The sequence below is a fragment of the Hippoglossus stenolepis genome, chromosome 12, assembly GCF_022539355.2.
Source record: "Hippoglossus stenolepis isolate QCI-W04-F060 chromosome 12, HSTE1.2, whole genome shotgun sequence".
NCBI lineage: Eukaryota > Metazoa > Chordata > Actinopteri > Pleuronectiformes > Pleuronectidae > Hippoglossus > Hippoglossus stenolepis.
The window spans coordinates 12,739,445-12,760,158 of NC_061494.1; the positions used below are offsets into that span (position 1 = coordinate 12,739,445).

Here is a 20,714-nt window from a genome sequence, read left to right on the forward strand (position 1 = left end):
CCAACCCGATTTCTGTGGGCAAGAGATGTGCACAAACAAGAACACACGCACACACGCACTTTGTGGAGGTGAGACAGACACACAGACGCGGTAATTTCATGCCTGTGTGCCTGAGTAATATGTCCCCGCTTCCTGCTCCAGATGGCTCGACGTCTTAAGCGTTGTGGGGGAACTAATGATGTGGGCCACGTGTTTCGGGGGGAAAAACAACAATAAACGCGTCTTTAACCTTCAGCCGCAAACAGTGTGTTGTAGTGAGTGTTCCCATGGATAGGCCTAACAGATATCAATTACTATGCCCACTCAGGGGCAATCAGCTGTAATAATCCAAATCCATTTAAAGAAATAATCAAACACCCCCACAGGGCTGGACGGCCCATAGCACAAACACAGCAGTGACTTTGGGATTGAGCGTTTGGGCTCGGTGTTCTGGGATAGAGAGGAGCCTGGGAAAAGGTGACCCCACAGTCAACACATCGTCCAGTGTAAAAGAACCAAACACTGATTTAACACAAGTATTGTGTTTACCTCGACTGTTACCGACGCTTTGCTTGGTCTGCCCAGAGCTGATCGAACTGCACTGCTGATCAAATCAAACGGATTCTGAGTGCTGCTGTCCACCTTCTTCTTCTGAGACTCTGCAAGGATGAACAAAATTTAAATGTCAAGATCATGGGCCCATCATTCAGACATCGTCTCCATCTGCAGTTATTAGTATAGTGAGCGCTAACCTATGTGTAGCAGCCAGGCTTTGTTTGCCGTCTCCTCCCAGAGAGGGCTGATATCAGTCATGCTGACAGACCCTTTCTCCGTCCTGTGTGTCACTGAGATCTCTATCTTATACGTCTCTTCAAGCGTGCGTTGCCTCTCCGCCATGACCTTAGACCAGCAGGCCTCCGCTAAGGACACTAGTTCTCTGCCATCTGTACACACACATTTGTTCAGAGCTTGTGACCCAGTAAATCTTCATAGAAAATCCGCACAAATGGCAGGATAACACAATGAAGTTAAATAAACCCTTGCAAACAAATTCTTGGCCATCATACCTGTGGTAGTGTCCGCTCTGTTGCGGAGGCATGCAAAACGTCTGGCTTTGGTAGGAAACAGGTGAAATGATGACATCCTCTTTTTAACTTTTTGCACAGAACATCCAAATCCGTCAGGGTAGCTAAAACACAAGTGTGACTGTGTGAATTAAAAGTGAATGCTGGTTTCATCTGCACGTTTGTCTGTGTGCTTTCGATATTACCTGCCAGATCGTATCAGTAACAAACAATGAAGAAGGCATGTGATAAAGTTCACGTTTGCATTGTAAGTTGCCATGACAACATCCCAGCGTTCCAAGGTGGTCTGTAATGTCCTGATGACCGCTTGCTTTTCTTCTTGGGAATGACGCGGTTGAGACAAGAAATAAAGCAGGACTTCATTGGTGCAAAAGTAGAGGGCAGACACCGTCTTCTCTTTCTGAGTTTGGCCTTTCTCCAGAGCCTGGAAATATATGGCAGAATATCTGTTGAGACTAATCATAGCTGTGACCTGTGGACAGCTTTTACATTTTCCAGATAATCTGGAGCTCCGATTGGTTAAAAAGGAACAAAGTCCAAATAAAAAATTAACAGATAACTTTTAAAGTTGTTAACATTTTACAGATTAACAGACATTTAATCGAATTTTACGAATTTCAAATGTGAGACTTTTTGGTTAATTTTATTTTTCCATATTAAGTAATTATATATATGTATATATTAAGTATCTATATGAGGTGTTTCTATGTATGCGTCTCACCACCACAATCTGGTCTGTGAGGAAGTTGAGCAAAGTGTCAGAATCTCCCAAGAATGTTCCACTGTAAAGTTTCTGCAGCAGCGTCTTAGTGAAGTGCACCACATTCTCCATCAACGTGCCCATCTGTCCTTCAGGCCTCTGACTCAAGTCTGTAAGATATAAAAACGTCATACATTCACATGAGATTTGAATGCATGGACAACTGGTCAGTTTCGGGTTTGAGGAAACATGCATGACAATTCGACCTTGTGAGTTGAGATGAGTGTTGTTTTCGTCGTCTTGGCTGAGCATGTGAATGATGTCCATCATCAACTCCAGCAGCTCCGTCTGGAAAGTCTGCCGTTGTTCCAGCGATGCACCGTCAGGGCAAAACTGAAACATTTATATATATCACTGGTTAGAAAACATAATGCAGCTAAAAACAACAAATGTGTTAAAATGTTCATATGTGATGATGTTTTCCTCTATTACACTTGATTGCGAGGGAAACATATTTTCTAATGTCATCTCGAGTGAAGTTGGTGCTGGTTGTGGTGTGTGTGGCTAACTGAAATCACTGTTACAGAAACACGGATTTCTTTGCCTATTGCTGTTCTCTCCATACTATCGGTGAATGAGTTCATCAACAGAACCTTGGCTCTGCCTTATTCTGTAACTGAGCAAAGAGTGGCACCTTCTGGAGAATGAGAGTTTTGCAGTATATCGAAGAGCCTTTTCAGTGGGAATGCACATTGGCAATAATACCTGGAGTATGTATGGGTACACATGCAGATATAAGTGAGGGATATCTATGAGCTATACAACATGAATGATTACTTGTGTTTATGTGCATATGGATTCACCTCAAGCAGCAGAAGAGGAGGATATGTGCTGGTGTTGGCAGAAACATTTAGGAGACTGTCCATGAGCAGTATTCGGATGAAGTCGCACACTGGCTTCCTGGATTGACAACTCTTGAATGTGTCCTGATCGTCACTCGCTGAGGAGGCCTCAGCAACACTCTGAAATACATGACCAAACCAGTGAGTAGGACTGGAGAGATTGAAACTATAAAGGGCTTCATGAACAGAGGACATACAAACCTCTGAGCTGTCCAGAGGGTAAACAGTTCCAGCGAGTGCATGGAGGAACTCTGGAGATACCCACAGTGGGTCTCTTGGCCGAAGGTTATGGAGAAGACAAAGAAACTGCATGACACTCGCTGGGAGCTGCAACTCCCATGATGCATCAGTGCCTGGCGTGTACTTCATTGGAGTAACAGGCTGGAGAGGAAAATGTGTTACACGTTATCAATTTGTGGTAAAAAATACTGAGGGATGCAAGATTATTACATTCTTACCTGAGTAATGACAACTTTGATTAACTCCAGCAGAATTGTAGCAGCTTCAACAGAGAACTGCTGAGCAGGAGCCTCTTCTTCACTGTCAACCATTGACTGTAGGGTATCGTCCAAATGCACCTGTAGATGACATGTGATATGAAAATATTATGACTGAGATGAGGCCGAAGATTATGTAGATAAATTCCCCAAAATACTCTCACCTTTCCATCCACAGTGTGACAGGTTTTCTTCTCTAAAAGCAAAGCAGCCAGAGCTTCATACACCTGAGGCAGGTGAGAGTGTCTGATCAGCAGCCCCTGCAGAAGATAAAACCCTCGACACGAGGTGCTGGGGCACTCGTATGACCATGAATGGGCTCGAAGGTTGTCTGGAGTCATAGCAAGAACAAAATTATGGATTTTGGATGAATGTAGGACACACAAAATTTCTAAAATCTTAGAAGACTTTGAATTGAAGGTGTTCAGTAATACTAATACCAATTATTAAACTATGATTTTAATTAATATACTTAAGGCTGATATTTATATATACAAAATCATATTCAGTTATAATCTAACTCACTAAAAATAAATATTTCATAAATCTTTAGAATTTTTTCTAAATCATTTAATCAAGTTACCAGCCAGAGTTGTGTATCAAAATATCAAAATAACCGTAATAACATGACAGTGGTTCCACTTAAAGTAGCAAAAGGATATCTAATCAATTTCCTGCTTCATTATGAGAAATTATCCGACTTTACCCATAACGGTAACGGGTTCCTTCATGCCTTCAATGAGGGCTCCTGGCAGCACGCTTTCCCTGAAGCTGCTCTGCTGGTCCGGATTGGACAGAAAGTGTGTGAGCAGGACGAGACCCAGTTTCAAGGTAGAAGGGTGAAGGTGGGGCTGAAGGAAGAGCAGGAACCAATCACTGCCCAGGGAATCAAATGCTTGTTTCTGCTGACTAGAATAAAACATGGAATAAAACATAACAGACTAATTCAGTTACTGCTTCTTGCACGGTATGATGGCACATGAAATACTGGGGAAAATGTGTTTTTGTTCCAGTTTAGAAACTAAACTGTGACAGAAGACACTCACTCTTTGGTTAGAAGGCTGTCTGAGTCGAGGATTTCACAAAGCGCCACTAACAGCTGGTTGCGGATCCAGATGAGGCTGGCTGGACCTGTGCTCTGAGCTACAGCGCAGACAGGACATGTCATTCATGAGTCATGTGAGGCATTGTGTAAGTGGGGGTTGTGTGTGGTCTACCATGTGTGTACCTGGTGTTTCCAGGGAAAGATCACTGTCAAATATCTCATTGTCTTCAGTCATGTCACTAAGTGGAGGGAGGGTGTAGACCAGGAAGAGCCCAAGTCTGACAAACAAAAGGACACATTTCAAATATAGAGCTGTTCCTAAAAACGTAGTTGCTCTGACATCTTTATGTAAAAACAGTATAACAGGAGCACTTGTGCACATACACACGGGATATATTCCCAGACTGTACCTGGTCATGTCCAGGGTGGTGAAGTGAGCCTTCAGGAGGGATGAAATAACACTGGAAATGACCTTAACCTTCCGAAAGTTCACCTTGGAATCAGAAAGCTCAAAGAGCAGCCTAGGTAGCAGGCCTATAGAATGCATGACCGCAGCGCTCCTGCTGTCACTGTTGAGTATACAGACAGAAAGACAGAGAGAGCATTAATATCAATCACAGCCTGTTCCCACAGACAGATAATCTAATTCAGGAATCCATGCACATGTTCAGTCATGCTCCTCTCCTCAGCCTCTGTGACTGATTCTGTTGAACATTCCCTTGACTATTTCTGTTGCACATTTCTGTGATATTGATGGCAGACCGCTGCAGATTTTGACACAACAGTCGATAAAGTGTGTCGTCAATCCCGAACAAGGGCCTCTTTATTGTGTTACGTAACTTTTTAGCCATGTGAGTTAAAAATAAATTGGATTAAAGCTACAACATATTCTCAGTGAACTGTTCACACTCTGTTCACTTTGGAATTTACCTTGAGGATTTCAGGATCTCAGTAAAGTGGTTCAGAACTGAAAGGTCCAAATTCTCAGATGTGTTCTGCCACACCTGAAAACAAAATTAACTATTAGCTTCCAAAAGCAATTAAAATATTTCCAAATAAATACTGGATGGACAAGAATATCCAGTCCCTAAATCCACTGAACGTTTCTGCTTGTAAAATGTTGGTGCTTACTTCCAGGTCACACAGCAGCGCTTGGAAAGCAGGTGTGTTTTGTAGGCAACCACATTCAGAGCTCAGGTCCACTGAATTTGCAAGATACAGAACCAACTGAAGGGTTCTGTTGCTGACCAGACTTCTCTTCATCTTCAGCAGGAAAGCTAACAGCTACAATGAGAGATAATTACAGGTAAAGAGCAGAGTTTGAAAGGTGTTTATTCACAATGTGACAATGTGAAACGACTCCGTGACTTAAAGCATGATTCAACTGACCTTGTATCCGTTGATGCGTTTCATTTCCTCTTGCATGGCAGAGTTGGTTTCCAGCACAGAAAGAAGAACTTTAACAGCTGCATACAAAGAGCTGTCATCTGGAGCCATTGCAACAAGAGTAAGAACAACTGCAGGCCCACCAACGTACAGGAAACCATTAGATGCACTGCTGGGAATGAACGTACGCACACCTAGAAGGAAGAAGCCAGGAGCTCAGAAAATGTGCCTCCAAGAATCAACTCAAGAGTTCAATACGTTTTTTTTAAATATTATTACCAAAATGTCCAACCAGCGCTGCTCCTATGGTGCGAGCTGTACCACTCAGGTGCTGGCTGATGTTTCGTGCAAGGAACACGGGCGTGGAGTTATCACGAGAAGTTATCCCCATCTGTAATTCGACACATTGATTGATTGCTGTGTGTGAAAACAACATACACATCAGTTTTAAGTGTCACATTACCTCTTTAGCGATCAGTCTGCAGTCCACCTCATTGTAATCCTCTCTGATCTGTACAACAGTTGTTGATGTCGAAATTGCTGGGTTGATGCCAAATGAAATCCTTTCCTCAGGAACCAGCCTGAGAGGGAGAGACTCTGGTTGATCACCTGGAAACAAATAGAGAGGTAAGAAAACACAACACTTATCAGTAAAGTAGAACTTACACAAGTTAAAACAATGAGGCTAAAGAAGATCAATGTAAATAAATCAATGTGTTAACTAGAGAAAAGTTTCATGTCATTATATTTGACTGTCTCAGTTTGTGTACTGTGCTTCCATACTGAAGCTCATTGTCTGTTCTGCAGAGAAACTAATGTGAGCATGCAAGGAGCACCGTGAGCAAGGGAGAAGCCACAGTAAATAATACAAAGAATATCGATAAAGAATCTAAAGAAAATTGTTATCTTTTACCAAGACCAGATCTTACTGATTCTGTATACCTCAAAGGCCCTTATCCAGGATGACTTACTGAAAATAAATGAGAAATATTCTGTACAAGACCTCCTAACTCACCTGTGTTGCGCAGAGCAAGGAAGTTGCCTAAATAGGCAGTTCCTTGTGTGTATATGACAGCCACTGCCTCGGGACTCAAAACCTCTTCAAAAAGGTAAGAAGGACCCACTCGCCACACAAGAGCAGCATGTTCCTTCCAGAGAGCTGGTGTTCCTATCAGTCCGTACACATCAATCACAGCTGTCGGGTCCATGGAGACATAATGACCAGGGAAAGGCTGAATATACCTCATCTGAGAGAGAATGCAGAGGCATTACTTTTTCTGATCATGATAGTTTGTATGATTCATGAATATATAACTACCACATTACATCAGCTCCTCATACCTTTCCTGTCCCCAACGCCTTGCCGTTGAAGTAGGCTGTGGCCATACAGCTCTTCTTCACGTCTTTGGCCATGACCACAGCCAGATGGTGCCACTGACCTGGGACCAGCATGCTGGAGCAGCGCAGCCTCAGTGACGCAGGCAGTGAAGTGGGAGTGCAAACTTCTGGCTCCATCATATCTAACATAACAGACATGGAGGAAGACAATCAAACATAATTTTGCCCTATAAACTACGCATTTAACAATTGTATTATAAGAAATAAATATATTTGTTTATTTGTTCTATATAATAGAACAAAAGAATTAAAAAAAGTATCTGACAGATGAGGAGAATAGCTCGAAAAAAACAACAATCTTTTAATTTCTTAATAATCAATAAATGTTATGCAATCGTCACAATAGGCCAATACCAACCCAGGAATGTAAATGCATCCTCCTCCGTGGAAATGACCAAACAGCCGTCATAGGCTGAGAAGGAGATTGACAGGCAGATGTACGGTTGTTCGGTCCGGGACATGTGGCGAACCACTGTCAACAGACGGATTGGGTGTGAGTCACAGGCTGAACTGAACCGGTTGATCTGGAACCAGCAGGAAAACGAAAGACCAGCTGTAGGCGGAAAACCCCTGCAGTCTAAAACATGAAAGGGAGATGATGTGATATTTTATTCAGATTTATTAACAAATATGAAAGTATCACTCATTTAGAATAATCACTTACCTCCTCCAATTCCACCTGTTGAAATTGAATCAGCAGTCACTCCTTTGACTGTGGCCAGAGAGGGCAGGAAGAGACAGCTGCGAAGCATACAATCACATACCAGCAAATTAGTGAATTATTGACGTTCTTATATATACTAAGCATTACTCTTGATAAGCATTACTTATTGGTTCTGCAAAAGTTATCTAGTCACAAGTCTAATTGCAGGGAAAAACAAAAGCCCAGTAAAACAAGACTCACCCATATCCACTCTCACTCATGTCAAACTCTACAAAGGCAGGTGAGGAGGAGACTCTGTGTGGTCTGAAGGTACGCGGTGATGTCATGGATACCAGACTAATGATCTGATGGACGGGGATGGCAGAACCAACAGGGGATTCACTTTGAGCTTCAGACTTCAAGAAGCTGAAGGCCCGCTTCAGAGACCTGACTGAAGATCCTGCTGCAGCGTCTGACTCTGTTTGAAAGACCAAATCAATGTGAATTCAATAAAATGTTACAAAGAACATAAATGTAGTCACTGTCACAAAACAATTTTTTACCATTTGATGCAGGAGCTGGCTGTGAATGCGTTGCTGTTTTGTCTGCCAAGCACATAAGAGGGTCTCCTAAACACAGGAACTTTCTGAGGAGGAAAAAAAAGAGCACGTCAGATCTTGCCTTAGGGATTGCATTGCAATAAAGAAAATACATGGGCTTGAACATCAGAGACAGTGTATGTCCGACCTGAAGTCTGAATGTGTGATGGACTGGGAGGAGAGCTTTTCCAAGATACGTGTAATGGGTAGATGTAACGGGTGGTTTGGAATCAGCAACATGTTCTGACAGTGGGCCAGGAGCGTGGAGACCAGCCCGCCCTCGCACATTATCTGCCGGTTCCGCTCAGATTTGACCATGGCCTGGACATGGTGTGCCAATGAAAACTGGATCTCCATAGAGAGCTGGGAAAGAGGGAACGAAAGATGTCTCAATGTGTTGGAAATATTACGTAACATAAGGGACTGTAACATGTTCAGTCTTGAAATGTACCTGTGGGTCCTGGGGAGAAAACACTGCAGGAAGGAGAGTCATTATAACTCTGATTGCTCCTGGATGAAGAATAACATGATCACGAGTGAACCTACTGTGGGACAAGCAAAAACAAAAAAGAAAGAAAAATATAGGTTGATATTTATGAAATAACTTATAGACCCAACTCATAACCACAATTTAGATTTGAGTGTCGAGAAAATTAATTTAATGTAAAAATGTTCATTCAGTCTTCCATCCCCTCCAAATGGTTACACATATCCACCTGCAGGGAGACTCTGAGCAGACTGTAGAAATACTTGTTGCTGTGCTCCTGGATCCTCCCTGTGTGTCCACCACTGACTGTGGGCCTGATCCTACGAGGGCAGGGGGGGACCCTGAACCTTCATGTCCTGCTGTTCCATTTAGTTTCTCTTTATCTACAGCAGATCCACTCTCGGGCTGTAGCCCCAAGTTTAACTCCTGAGAAGAGTAGGCACCTGCGGCAAACTGGTCAAGAAACGAAAGCAGCTTTATACATGTCCGAAGAGTAACAGGCAGATTGTGCTGCAGTGTGGTGGAGTGAGAGGAGGGAGCTTCAGCAGCCTCTGCCAAATCAATGAACTGGTTGAAACTCTTTCCAGGAGGCTGACCGTCCCCTGCAGTCTCAGGACAGGAGCCCTGCTCTGCATCCCAGGTCTCTTTCTTGGGTTTTTCACTGTGGAAGCAGCCGAGCTGGAGCAGAGCATCTGCCAGCCTTTCATAAAACCCGCCAGTCTCAAAATGGTGTGCATTCACTGTGTGAAAATGCACGGCCAAGGCGATGATGTGAAGAGCGAGGAGGAGGAGTTCCAGCAGCTTTTGATGCCCCAAGGACTTCCACACTTCTCCTTGTGGAGGGTCAGACAGAGCTCCCTCCATGTCCATCACCAGAGACAGCAGTCCGGTGAAGCCTCCTGCTCTCCTGAAGGCGTCCCAGCTGTTGGGGCTTTCCAGGACCTTCAGCACAGACTAAAATACATAAGAGAGGAGTCAGATCAACAGTGACATGTGGAATCACCAAATATGCTTAAACCTAATCAATTAAGATTATTTTTTACTATAGTTTAAAGTGAATGTACAGTATTTCGATTTTTGATATGTTGATACTTTGCTTTGCTCCCAGCTTTTAAAAGCACCTCTCTAGTCAATTAAAACAATGTCATGAAAAATAGATGAAACACACAGATATATCATAAATCATTTCTGGTAACTAGTTTTTGGAGGTGAACAAAATAACATTAGGTTTATTCAATTTAAAGAGCTAATCCATCAGGTAGGTAATGTGTGAGGCAGAACGCAGAGGGAAATGTGATTAACTGAAACTGGAGTAATCACAATGGCTCTCAACACTTGCCAACCCAGGTCGTACCCAATCTGATTGCCACTTGCCTTAACCATGTTAGCACAAAGAACACAGACACACACACACACACAGACACACACACCTGCTTCTGCATGCATGCACATTGCACAAACAAGCCCTCTCAAGCACTCACCCACATTGAATACACACAATATCTGCAAGTAAGTGCTCCTCTTGCTGCCATCTATAAAAACGGACACATACAGTAGGTGTGTAACTTAGTTAAGCTTAATCAGATCTCTGTCCCATTCACTGATCCGATAGAGGTGGTAATCTTCATAGTGCCACAGCACAAAGCTGCTGGCCTAATCAAATTGGCCTGGAGTTAACAGCTAAACCTGTTTTAGCAAATCAATCTGCATTTGTCTGTAATGTAATCAGGGTCCCACATGCTAAGAAAATAAATTCACTAGCTTATTATGTTTTAAGTGCATTACAATTGGTTATGGTTTGATGTAGAGTGGAGACTTCATTCTGAGTTCAGCTGAGATCACTTGTGTTTCTGGATGTTTGTATGCCGCTGCATGTGACATGTACCTGCAAAAGGTCCCACTTCAACCTGAGTTCCTGCTGTGTTGAGGAGCAGATGGCTCCTATGGCTGTACTCATGAACTCCTCTGGGTTTATCTCAGCTAGCTGCTCCAAAATGCTCAGAGTGGGAGCTCGATACTGATCCTCATCCAAGAAGATCTTTATGTAGGGAACCATACCAAGGTCTCGAACTGAAACTGGAACAAACATGCAAAACTTAAGAATACAACAGTGGTTTATTCTTCTTAAGCTATAGAGAGGTGACAGGGCAAGGACAATGGAGATGAAATTAAGTGCATGTACCTGTGTTTTTAATTGAACGCAAAGTAAGCGCAGACACAACTTGAAGCATACAGGTAGTGAGCAATCTTTCACGGCCTTCCACAGATGGCACTTTCTGGGGATCTAAAGAGCACAAGAACATCAGAAGAAGTTTTCCAAAGACATTTGTCGAAAGGATTTTATTTTAAAAACTTCAAACCAAAAGTAATCAATAATCCTACGTTCAATTGAATGATAATTTGTTGTTTGCAAACATTCACTCTGTCTATTAGTAGCTGTAAAATCATGATAATGTTGATTCATACTTATTTTAGAGGAGGAGACAACTCCAGCCTTCCTGAGGATCTTAGCTCTCCTACGAATTTCCCCGAGCAGCAGCTCCAGAAGACCCCAGTCACTCAACACTTCAGCGAGCATACCACTGTGCAATGTCATCCTACAGAGCGCAGGAGATAGATCTTATTCAACATACATCAAGGGGAAAAAATGGTCTTAATAAAACAGCTTTCCAGTAAATACCACATAAATCTGTTGCAGCACCATAGGGAGAAAGTTTAGTTTTTGGAGTAGGAGCAAGAATATCCTCCAAACATGGCTCACCTACGAAAACATTTAAGAGCAACCACTCCAAACTCTGTTCCCTCCGCCCCTCCAGCCAGAGTCCCAGCCCAAATCTGCTTCAGCACACCCAGCAGTGCACGCAAGGTCTCATGGGGGATGTAGTTCAACTTAAATACCACCTGTCGAAAAGGAAGGAAGAAAGGATACCCAGCATTTAATCAGACCTCATACCCATGATGTATCAAAGAAACAATACACGCTGGAGCTTTACTGTCAACAGTAGAAATCTTACCATCTCCAGCAGTGAAAAGTAAAGTTTTTGGGCAGGAGCTGGTTTACACCACATACAGGCAGCCACCTGAGCCATCGACTGGACGGTCCACTCCAAGAGGAAGAAATTGGCCGTATCCCTCTCCCAAATTGTCTGCAGGGTTCGAAGAAGCTGGCAGCACAGCAGAGAATCGTGGGAGCGCAGCAAGGAGGCCTGCAGCAGGTGGAAGGCCTGCAGGTTCTTTACTGTTAAACCTAGAGTCAGAGGTTTCAGTTATTTAAAACTGATCAGATTGAACAAAATAATATCAGTATAGTTGTTCCTTAACTTCTGGAGTTGGTGGAGGATGTATTCTTGTTCTAGTCTGCCACATAAAGCAAAACAATACCAGCTTGAGGTCGATTAAGCCGTAAGATGTTTTGAATGTAAAGCTCGATTTTATCTGAATTTGCTCTGGCAAGGTCAGTCAGTCAATTTCAAGGAAAGGGGAAACCTAATAAATTACAAACAACCTTTAACACACAGCACATGCTGAATCCCATAAGCAAATTGAGTTACACATACATAGATAGATTGAACAAACAACATAACATGCATGAAAGGACAGAAAAAGTAGCGTAATCTGCCTTGATAGAGTTTGTTTGCTGTATTGTCAAAATATTAAGTGAAGGTCTTAGATTTGAAAACCAAAACTCACTTGTGTTTGTTGTAAATATGAATATATACTTGGTTAGGAAAAGGATTCATTTTCAACCTAATCAAAATTGCATCACTTTCAAATAAGATCAGTTCAAAACAATCCCTGGACCCTCGTCTGGAATAACATCTACTCCTCAGTGTGATAGATGCATCCTGAGTGTGAATGTGTGTCTGTATGTTTGTTTGGATTGGTACCTATGTGTTTATTATGGACACTCTATTTATGAGTGTTGGATGGAGGTGTGTGTGCACCTATGATAGATGGCTGGTTGATGTAGGCCAGTGGTGAATGGATGTGGGGCATCCTAACAGAGTTAGAGGGGAAGCCTCCACTTCATCATCCCAGACATAATCACCTCAGCTTCCTGTTAACGTGAGGGGTGTTGTGCACTGCAGCAGGGTAGCGATGCGGGAGTGAGGAGTCGGGGTGTGTGGGAAATCAAGGAGAGGGAAAAGGGGGTGGTGCACTTCTAGGTGGTTTATATGAGGGCTAAAGTGCAAAGGAGGGATGAACTGTGTGGTCATTTGGGGGGCACATCCCCCTCCCCACGCCCCCATCTTTGCTGAGCCATGCAAAGATAATAATTAGATGGTTTGGAGTGTGCATTTGGAGGGGATGGTTTAGAGTTTATCCTCATGGTACAATAAACCGTTAGAGATAATTAGGGGGTAATAGCCAGAGAATAACAATGGAGAACTTGTGTTTAAAACTTGACCTACCTTTGGTAAGTGGTGGATCAAACTTGAAGCCCGGAGGCTGGGGGTTGGTGACACAAAGAACCACTTTGAGCTCAGTTTTTCCGAGCAGGGTGAAAGATGCAACGAGAGCCAGCAACTCCTTCACAGGCTGGAAATGATCCTCGGACACACCTTCCTCACATCTTATGATGGTGATAAAATCATGATAAAAGACAAATAAGGTAAAGGTAAGTGATGTCTTTTTACTGACTAAGAGCAAAAACCAATTAATTTCTCAGAATGTGTATTTACTTTAACCTTTAAAAAGACAAAGTAGATTAAATTATTTTGATGTCTTTTCACATCTTTAAACAAGATTGTCCCTTTTTACATCTAATCCTGAACTCACATTGTGTTTTCATTATGTTTCTGTTCATGCCCCTTTTGTCTTACCGTGTGAGGATGTTCTCAAGGGCCTGGTAGCCGCTGTTAGTGTCAAACTCATTGAAGAGGGCAGAGTTGATGACATAGGTGTCTCTAATGAAGCTGAACACCGCCACAGCCACTTCAGCGAGCAGCGGTCCAGAGACGTCAGCACTGATGTGCAACAGGTTCTGGATGCAGATACGCACACAGTTCTTGCCTAATTTGGAAAAGGCAGCGTTCTTGGTAAGTGAAGTTGATATTGCTGTGAGATGTACAGCACATCAGAACAGAGTCAACACATTCAAAGTTTCCAATTCGAGCAATGGATCACCACAAATTAGTAATGTCTGTCTTTTGAAAAACCTGAAAGGGAAAAATGAGAGTATGTATATTCATTCAATATGACTAATGTAGGAAGGAGCTACAGTCATGAGAATAAAATATCACACTGGAAAATGCTGATACATTTTTGATGTCCAAAATAACATCTGAGTGAATCATTTGAGTGAATCATCTGTACTCGCGGATGCATCATGTGAAACATACTTGCAGTGCATCTGTTGCTGGGGTGTGCGATCATGCGTCTCTGTATAATCAACCACTGAAATAAAAATAGCTCTCTGCCAAAAATAACTGTAAATAAAATCGAATTATTCACTTTCTATGAAAAATGTTTTGCATGGTTTCAGTTCCATTAGTGTCACAGAGTCTATTATAGCCGGGGTTTTCTGACTTTCCTGTGCCATGCCGGCCTTCAGAAGCTCAATTATTAACAATGATAAGGGAAACAACTAAATGATTCAAGTTAAATATAGCCATCTTTGGTTTGTTTGTTCTCTCTACATGGTCTGCACCCCCGTTTGAGAACCACAGTATTAGAGGAAGCAGAGTCATTAAATGACTATGAGCCCAGCAGAAATGATACCTTATAGGTTTCACTCACTTTACCTTGCAAGCTTGGGACAGTGTTGCTTGTTGCGACAGCAGAGACTGCCTTAAGGAGGCGGGAGGCTTGGTGCCTCCAGGGGGCGCTGGTCTGATCCCATAGTGATGTGAGGCCAATGATAAGACAGTGCAGTTCTTGAGTTTCCACCAGTGTCTCCACATTGACTGGCTGTCTACAGAGCTGGAGGAGAACCTGGAAAAGAGCAGGGGGAAGAAGTGGAGAGTGAAACCAAAAATCCAATGGAGAAGAATTGAGGCAGTAGAGAGTATAGACAAGGAGAACATGCGTGATGTGGATGAAAAGAGTAAACAAATGGAAATGGAAAATGAGGATATTGCATCAAATGACCTGTGTTAGTGGCTCCTGGAATGTCTCTTCTACTGCCGTGTTCTCCTTTTTAGCTGGAAGGCACACTAGCAGGTACAGACATTTCACCAAAGCAACAGGGAGCCCTGGATTTATACAGGACAATATATCCTTAAAAAAAGAAAAAAAACACAGACACACACACAGTTTACATTGAAGCATTATAATTTTAAGTGAATAAATTCAGGAGATCAAGTCTTTATCTTGAAAGGATCGTTAAATGTTATGTTATGTTATGTTGTCCCAGTTTTGGGATTTTTGATTCAAAGGTTCAACAGTGATCAGCTGAAAATGTAGAGACCTAACATTGAAACCTGACTTGTTACTTATAACTCACTGAGCCGTCAGCTGTCAGCAGCAAAAGGGACTTTAAAAGGAGCCAGCCCAGACTTTCTCCTATTTCACTCTTACTGTCCTCGTCCAGCCTCTGGAAGAACTGCACCACCTCTTCACGAGCCCCCTCTGAAAGCACAAAACACTCAACATTCACTGAGCCATGACTCCAGAAGACTGAGGGTCATAAACAAAGACAACAAGACAGCAAGACCACTACATACTATGGCTGCTTCTCTTTATCTTCTACTGTCACAGAAACCATTAATATCTAAATACATATTTAAGTCAAGTAAACTAGTATTCAAATAGAAAGCAACATAATGAGGGTGGCTTAGTGTTCTTATTCATGTTTCAATTCTTTTTCCAGAAATGAAAATTTGCATTGTGTTACTATTTTGGCAGGTAAAGGCTACAAAACAGTTCCTGTACAGTAAAAGTCAAGATAAGTATAAAATGGCCACTAGATGCACATTGTTAACACTTTATAGAACTTGGACCAATGCTAAACATAGTTCTCCCTAAAAACAAAGCAAGTTTCCGCTTGAAAGCTCCAGAAGAACTACACTATTAACTATATAGAAAGACAACATAAAAATAAGCAACATAGTGAGGCAGGAAAGATGGGGAGAGAGACAATTGTGACATATTGACGCGTCCCAGCCTCAAGAAATGAACCAGGTGTTTCCAGACTTCTGTGCTTTCCGTTTTCGCTCAAAAGACATGAGTGACTTGAAGAAAACACAGTGGTAAAGCACCACAGCACACAGAGGGGGAATAGAAAGTCCTTCTGCATAATGGAAATAACCGTGCTGTATTTGCTTTTGTGAGCAGCTGGTACCTGCAGGCCTATCTCTGAGTCTGCTCTGGATGTTGAGGATGACCGTGTCAGCAGTGAGAGCTGCAAGTCCCTTGACGTCCAGACCTTCAAGTCTGCCACCATCCTCACAGACCTGGGATCAGAGGGGAGAGAGTCCATCAAGCAAAAAAAAAAAAGTCTGTTCTGAAAGGTTTATATAACACAGATGTTGATAACTATGTTGAAAATCGTTTTACATTAAATAAAACGTAATTTTTTTCCCTTCCATGTATTAGGATATCTCTTCTGTACCTGATGTGAGGTTTTCAGTGGTTTACCCTCCAGGTACTATATCTGTGCATTATGATATTCAGTGTACCAATGTAACCACATTATGGTTTGAACTCAAGTGCTGTTGCTAATGCACTCTACTATAAATAATAGAAGGCAGTGCATACTATATGCTCTATTCAGTTCTATAAGAGGATATCGCATTTCACTGAGTTTGCTATTCTTAAGTGAGGCCCTATGTTCTGGTCAAATCTCTGGTCATGAGGCTTATCCGTATAGACACACACAGAACAGCACACAAACCAAAGAGTGATTACGTCGGCAGCTGTAAGCCTGATCAATGGTGTTACACACATACTCACAGATCAGTGATGGAATTTACACAGTATGTGTGCATGGGGAGGTATCTTCATAACTGTGAGGCAGTTCAGGCACTGAGAATAAAAGTGAGTCCTGGGGCTATGGAGCTGGAGCCCCTTGGTATTTCATGTGACGGTCCATAAACTGTATAGATTTACTGAAAAACCACATTCACAATTAATTCAGGGGACACAGCAGTGATGGGATCAGCTGAGGCCCAAACATCTGACTGCAACTCATGGCTAATTTAATTGTTCATTCAAATAGCCCGGAACAGTTTCCAAAATCACAGAGCCCTGAGGCATCCATTTAACCTTTACATGGTTGAGTCTTAATTAGAACTGTGGTTTCACTTCAAATTGAGATAATCAATTAATGTTTTGCTAGTTGATAGTCTCCATTTATTTTTTTCAAGACGTTTGCAATAGAAAAACTCATTCAGAATAGAAACTAAATAACTGCCTTTGTGTGGATGTACAATGAGATAGGACCTTGTTCCAGTGGTTCGTACCTTTATGTAGAGAGGAAGGACTCTGACTAGCAGCTCCTCTCTTTGCTCTAAAGGAACATGGTCAGTTCTGTGGTTTGGGCTGGAGTATGTGTAAACTGCAAGTTCCTGTATTTGTTCTCTGAGCTCTTGTGGGAGTTGAAGGTTCCTACAGGAGCCTTCTTCTTTCTGCCCCTTCAACTCCACAGAGACAGATAACTCCCCTGAAGCACTCAGCTCGCCGGTTTCCTTGTTGATTCTCTCCCCTTTGGCAGTCTGGTCCTGGAGCAGAAAAAAAGAGAGCTGGAAATTAAACTGTTCCATCTTGTTTTTGTTTTAGACATTGAGTTTATATAATACACCCACTATCTTTTAATCAATTTTCTGTCTCACTTCCTCAGAGATATCAGTCTCAAACCGAACCCTCTGCCTTGTCCTTTACCCACTGAGCACACAAAAACAGGTCACTGGAAGTCATGTGCAGCTCTCATTAACCTCTGTGAGGTCCGTCAGTATAATTGAAGGCCAATTTTCAGTAATTGGAAGGACATGTTGAGTTTCATTTTTAAAAGTTGAAACCCCAAATGTCTTTTCAAGCTTCAACTCCTCCACTGCATGGAATAAATTTACCACATGTAGTTATACAATTTCCTATTGTCCAGTGCAGTATTAAGTTCATCCATCCATTATCTATCCCACTTATTCTCAGATATTTCCTGTTCCTCGCTGACATGTCGCCCTGGACAGGTCGCCAGTGTACGGCATAGGCCAACATATAGAGACAATCAACCATTCACATCTACGGACAATTTAGAGTCTCCCAATACACATACACTTGTCTTTGGACTGTTGGAGGAACCTGGAATACCCAGAAAAAACCCATACCAGCGCTGACACGGGGGAGAACATGCATACGCCACACAAAAAACTGTTGCCATCACATGTCACCCTAGTATTAAAACACCAACACTAACTGGGAAACAGACCTTATACTTAAAAGCAGCCTGTCACTTCCAAGAAGAGGAAATTTGAAGAGCACATATGCAAAAGAGGGCAAATTAGGATATTTTGGTTTTACTAAGTCAAACAGATGTGACACTGATAACTCCCTTTAATGTCCAGGTCCGCTCAGTATTAATCCTAACATCTGCAGACAAAGCTTTGAACACAGTGACGTAATTCCTCTGTGGTTTGAAGTCATTCACACAGAAGGCTGCTAATGCAAGTATATGTCATTTCTCTGTAACTGTGAGACTAAAGCTTGTTTCCTCATTACAGTATAATTAGTTATTGTGGTAAAGTAACAGAAGGCAGAGTCAGTCTGTCCTGTGTGAAATGAGGGTGAGTGAGAGACCAGCAGCAAGAAGGCATGAAAGCATCACAAGTTATTCATTAGTTGTAAAGCAGTATATAGCCAATTATCTCAAAATGAAAATGTATATTATCACCAGTACAGTAACACTTAGACACTAAATTTCCCAAAGCAAAAATAGTTCATGTAGCGCAGTGCTAAGTCTTCATATTCCTACCTGTACTTGTGTGAGAGCCATCTGGGAGTTTCCTCGCTCAGTTGCCTCACGCTGTCATCGGTGTTGTTTGGTTTCAACTGTCTCCACCATATCAGGAGGAAAAAGACAAGCAGAGACCTGCTAAGACATGGCCAGCCTCTACAGTGCGGACACTTCTGTAAAACTCCCCGCCTCTTACTAATCTGCAACCAGCAGACTGAACTTTGAACAAGCAGAGCAACTCACATCAGCTGGCCTGGGTCATGTGCTTCCTCACTTCCTGAGAGAAGCAGAAGTGAATAGTGTTGTTTAGCTTGTTGGATGGGGCCATCCCACTGCCACTCAAAGAAGAAGCTCTTTAGAGGTGTCATGTAAAACTGGCATGATATAAATCTCTGGGACTGGATCCAATGATTAAAAGAAGCCAGAATAAATAAATGGTTAAATTAGTGAATTCAATTATATACGTTTTCTGTCTTCACATCTGTGTTACGTGCTGGGCCTTCGATCATAAGGAATGTGTTGCTGTCGTTTGAATGAGTACAGCAGCTGCATGGAGAACAGGAATTCACTGTTTGGATTGGTGACAGAAAATCACAGCAGTGCCAACATAACTTAGCTAAATAGCACCATCTTGTGGGGTTGGCTTGCACAGGAATAGATGTTTAGTGGGAAGTTTCCTGGGATCGAGAATGTGTTTCCTCTTAAACCTAAACCTGAACCCGAACCTTATCCAAACTGGAACCACTGTGGAGGAGACATAATTAGACATCCTTGAACTGTTGAACCAAAAACAGATCATCTGCCAAAACGTGATGGCAGTCTCTTAAAGCTGTATTACCAAGCACACACTTACTTTTATGTCTGTGGTAATAATAAAGGTACGTCTTTGTGAAATTGTACTGTTTCTTGGAACCAAACAAATCACATTTGTGATAATACTTTTATTATGTCTAATGGCTCTTTTTATATTTGGACGCTAGACTGTAATTAACATGATTTGCAGATGGGTTATATATTGAAAAATAAAGCAATCATCTTTATGACTGCAATATTTTACCTTATGCACTGCATTGTAATCGATCCAGTTCTTTTCACAAGATTAATATATATTTAAGGTTTACTGATAAACGTCAAGTTTTCCCCTGAATGGCAACTTTTTGGTACAACCTGTGACGGCTATTGAGATATTGAGGGCCAAAAAAACTGCTTATAGGAAACATAGGCTTTTTTATCTACTGGGGATGTTATCGCATTAAAACAGCAGATTTATCCATCAATGATGCAGCCATTGTTTATGTTAGTCGTTGTTTGTTATCTGTGGTTTTCCTCCGTTTCTCAGGCTCAAGGTTTGAAACTATTCTCTATGGGCAGAGAATGATAAACAGCAAGACATTGTACAAATCTGAGTGAAGACATTACAATTATATATATATTATACCTCCTCACCATGCTTGTACAATGCATAAGCCATATATTGATATTGAACCTTGATGGGGTATTTATTGATATTATTTTATTGCCCAGTACTAATATGAAGCCAGAAGAAATACAGTCAAAGGATTGCACAGACTTTGACTACAAAGATATATATATATATATATATATATTGTGTGTCACAAATGAATAGAGATACCTCCACCTGCTGGTTTCACCTGCTCTCTCACGACCTCCATGGCTATCCCTCCATTTTCAAACCACGCTACTGTTCCCAGTTGTGGCCTCCGGTCGGGGACGTTCCTCCTCAATTGTGTGCTTTGACTTTGTTTACACTCACACTTACAGCATGTGTTAGCGTGTGTTAGCATGTGTGGCTAACACGCTTACTCATTACCTCTGCGTCAAACCTGCAGACGAGTGTCCGGACGAGTGCGATCACAAAACATGACGCACTTTCCTTCAGATGCTGACAAAATCCTCATTCTAGACATTCATGAGTTTACACCGCTCATATATCTTTGTATAAAGAGTGAATTAATAATGGTTTGTTTGGTCGGTACGTCTCTTTTCAGTGTGACACAGCTAATTGACGTTTTCAGGTTTTTTTTTTGAAGGGACGTTGTTTGTTTACGCGCTGACGTCACGGGTCACGCGTCCCCCCCCTCTG

At 42.1% G+C, this 20,714-nt stretch overlaps 1 protein-coding gene across 4 annotated transcripts in view; it reads right to left on the minus strand.

The window, feature by feature from the left end:
• Positions 1 to 20,632, minus strand: part of wdfy4 (WDFY family member 4) — a 37,453-nt gene extending 16,821 nt beyond the window's left edge. Inside the window, exons 1-42 of one of the 4 annotated variants that reach the window (XM_047342188.1) lie at positions 20,263 to 20,632; positions 18,629 to 18,705; positions 17,124 to 17,381; positions 16,004 to 16,115; positions 15,167 to 15,291; positions 14,812 to 14,940; positions 14,466 to 14,655; positions 13,545 to 13,734; positions 13,134 to 13,294; positions 11,736 to 11,968; positions 11,483 to 11,622; positions 11,188 to 11,318; positions 10,904 to 11,005; positions 10,607 to 10,797; positions 8,951 to 9,675; positions 8,686 to 8,779; positions 8,383 to 8,597; positions 8,199 to 8,281; positions 7,897 to 8,113; positions 7,657 to 7,733; positions 7,351 to 7,569; positions 6,936 to 7,114; positions 6,610 to 6,841; positions 6,058 to 6,203; positions 5,874 to 5,985; positions 5,598 to 5,788; positions 5,340 to 5,492; positions 5,139 to 5,212; positions 4,619 to 4,777; positions 4,392 to 4,486; positions 4,210 to 4,306; positions 3,870 to 4,072; positions 3,328 to 3,494; positions 3,125 to 3,244; positions 2,868 to 3,047; positions 2,628 to 2,786; positions 2,031 to 2,157; positions 1,786 to 1,934; positions 1,250 to 1,488; positions 1,047 to 1,168; positions 732 to 923; positions 529 to 638 (exon numbers count right to left, since the gene is read on the minus strand). In XM_047342188.1, coding sequence (XP_047198144.1) covers positions 529 to 638; positions 732 to 923; positions 1,047 to 1,168; positions 1,250 to 1,488; positions 1,786 to 1,934; positions 2,031 to 2,157; positions 2,628 to 2,786; positions 2,868 to 3,047; positions 3,125 to 3,244; positions 3,328 to 3,494; positions 3,870 to 4,072; positions 4,210 to 4,306; positions 4,392 to 4,486; positions 4,619 to 4,777; positions 5,139 to 5,212; positions 5,340 to 5,492; positions 5,598 to 5,788; positions 5,874 to 5,985; positions 6,058 to 6,203; positions 6,610 to 6,841; positions 6,936 to 7,114; positions 7,351 to 7,569; positions 7,657 to 7,733; positions 7,897 to 8,113; positions 8,199 to 8,281; positions 8,383 to 8,597; positions 8,686 to 8,779; positions 8,951 to 9,675; positions 10,607 to 10,797; positions 10,904 to 11,005; positions 11,188 to 11,318; positions 11,483 to 11,622; positions 11,736 to 11,968; positions 13,134 to 13,294; positions 13,545 to 13,734; positions 14,466 to 14,655; positions 14,812 to 14,940; positions 15,167 to 15,291; positions 16,004 to 16,115; positions 17,124 to 17,381; positions 18,629 to 18,649 — 6,819 coding nt within the window. In that variant the 5' untranslated portion in view covers positions 18,650 to 18,705; positions 20,263 to 20,632. The other 3 variants (XM_047342187.1, XM_035171950.2, XM_047342189.1) reach the window with 3 other exon arrangements.
• Positions 20,633 to 20,714: the final 82 nt, after the last annotated feature.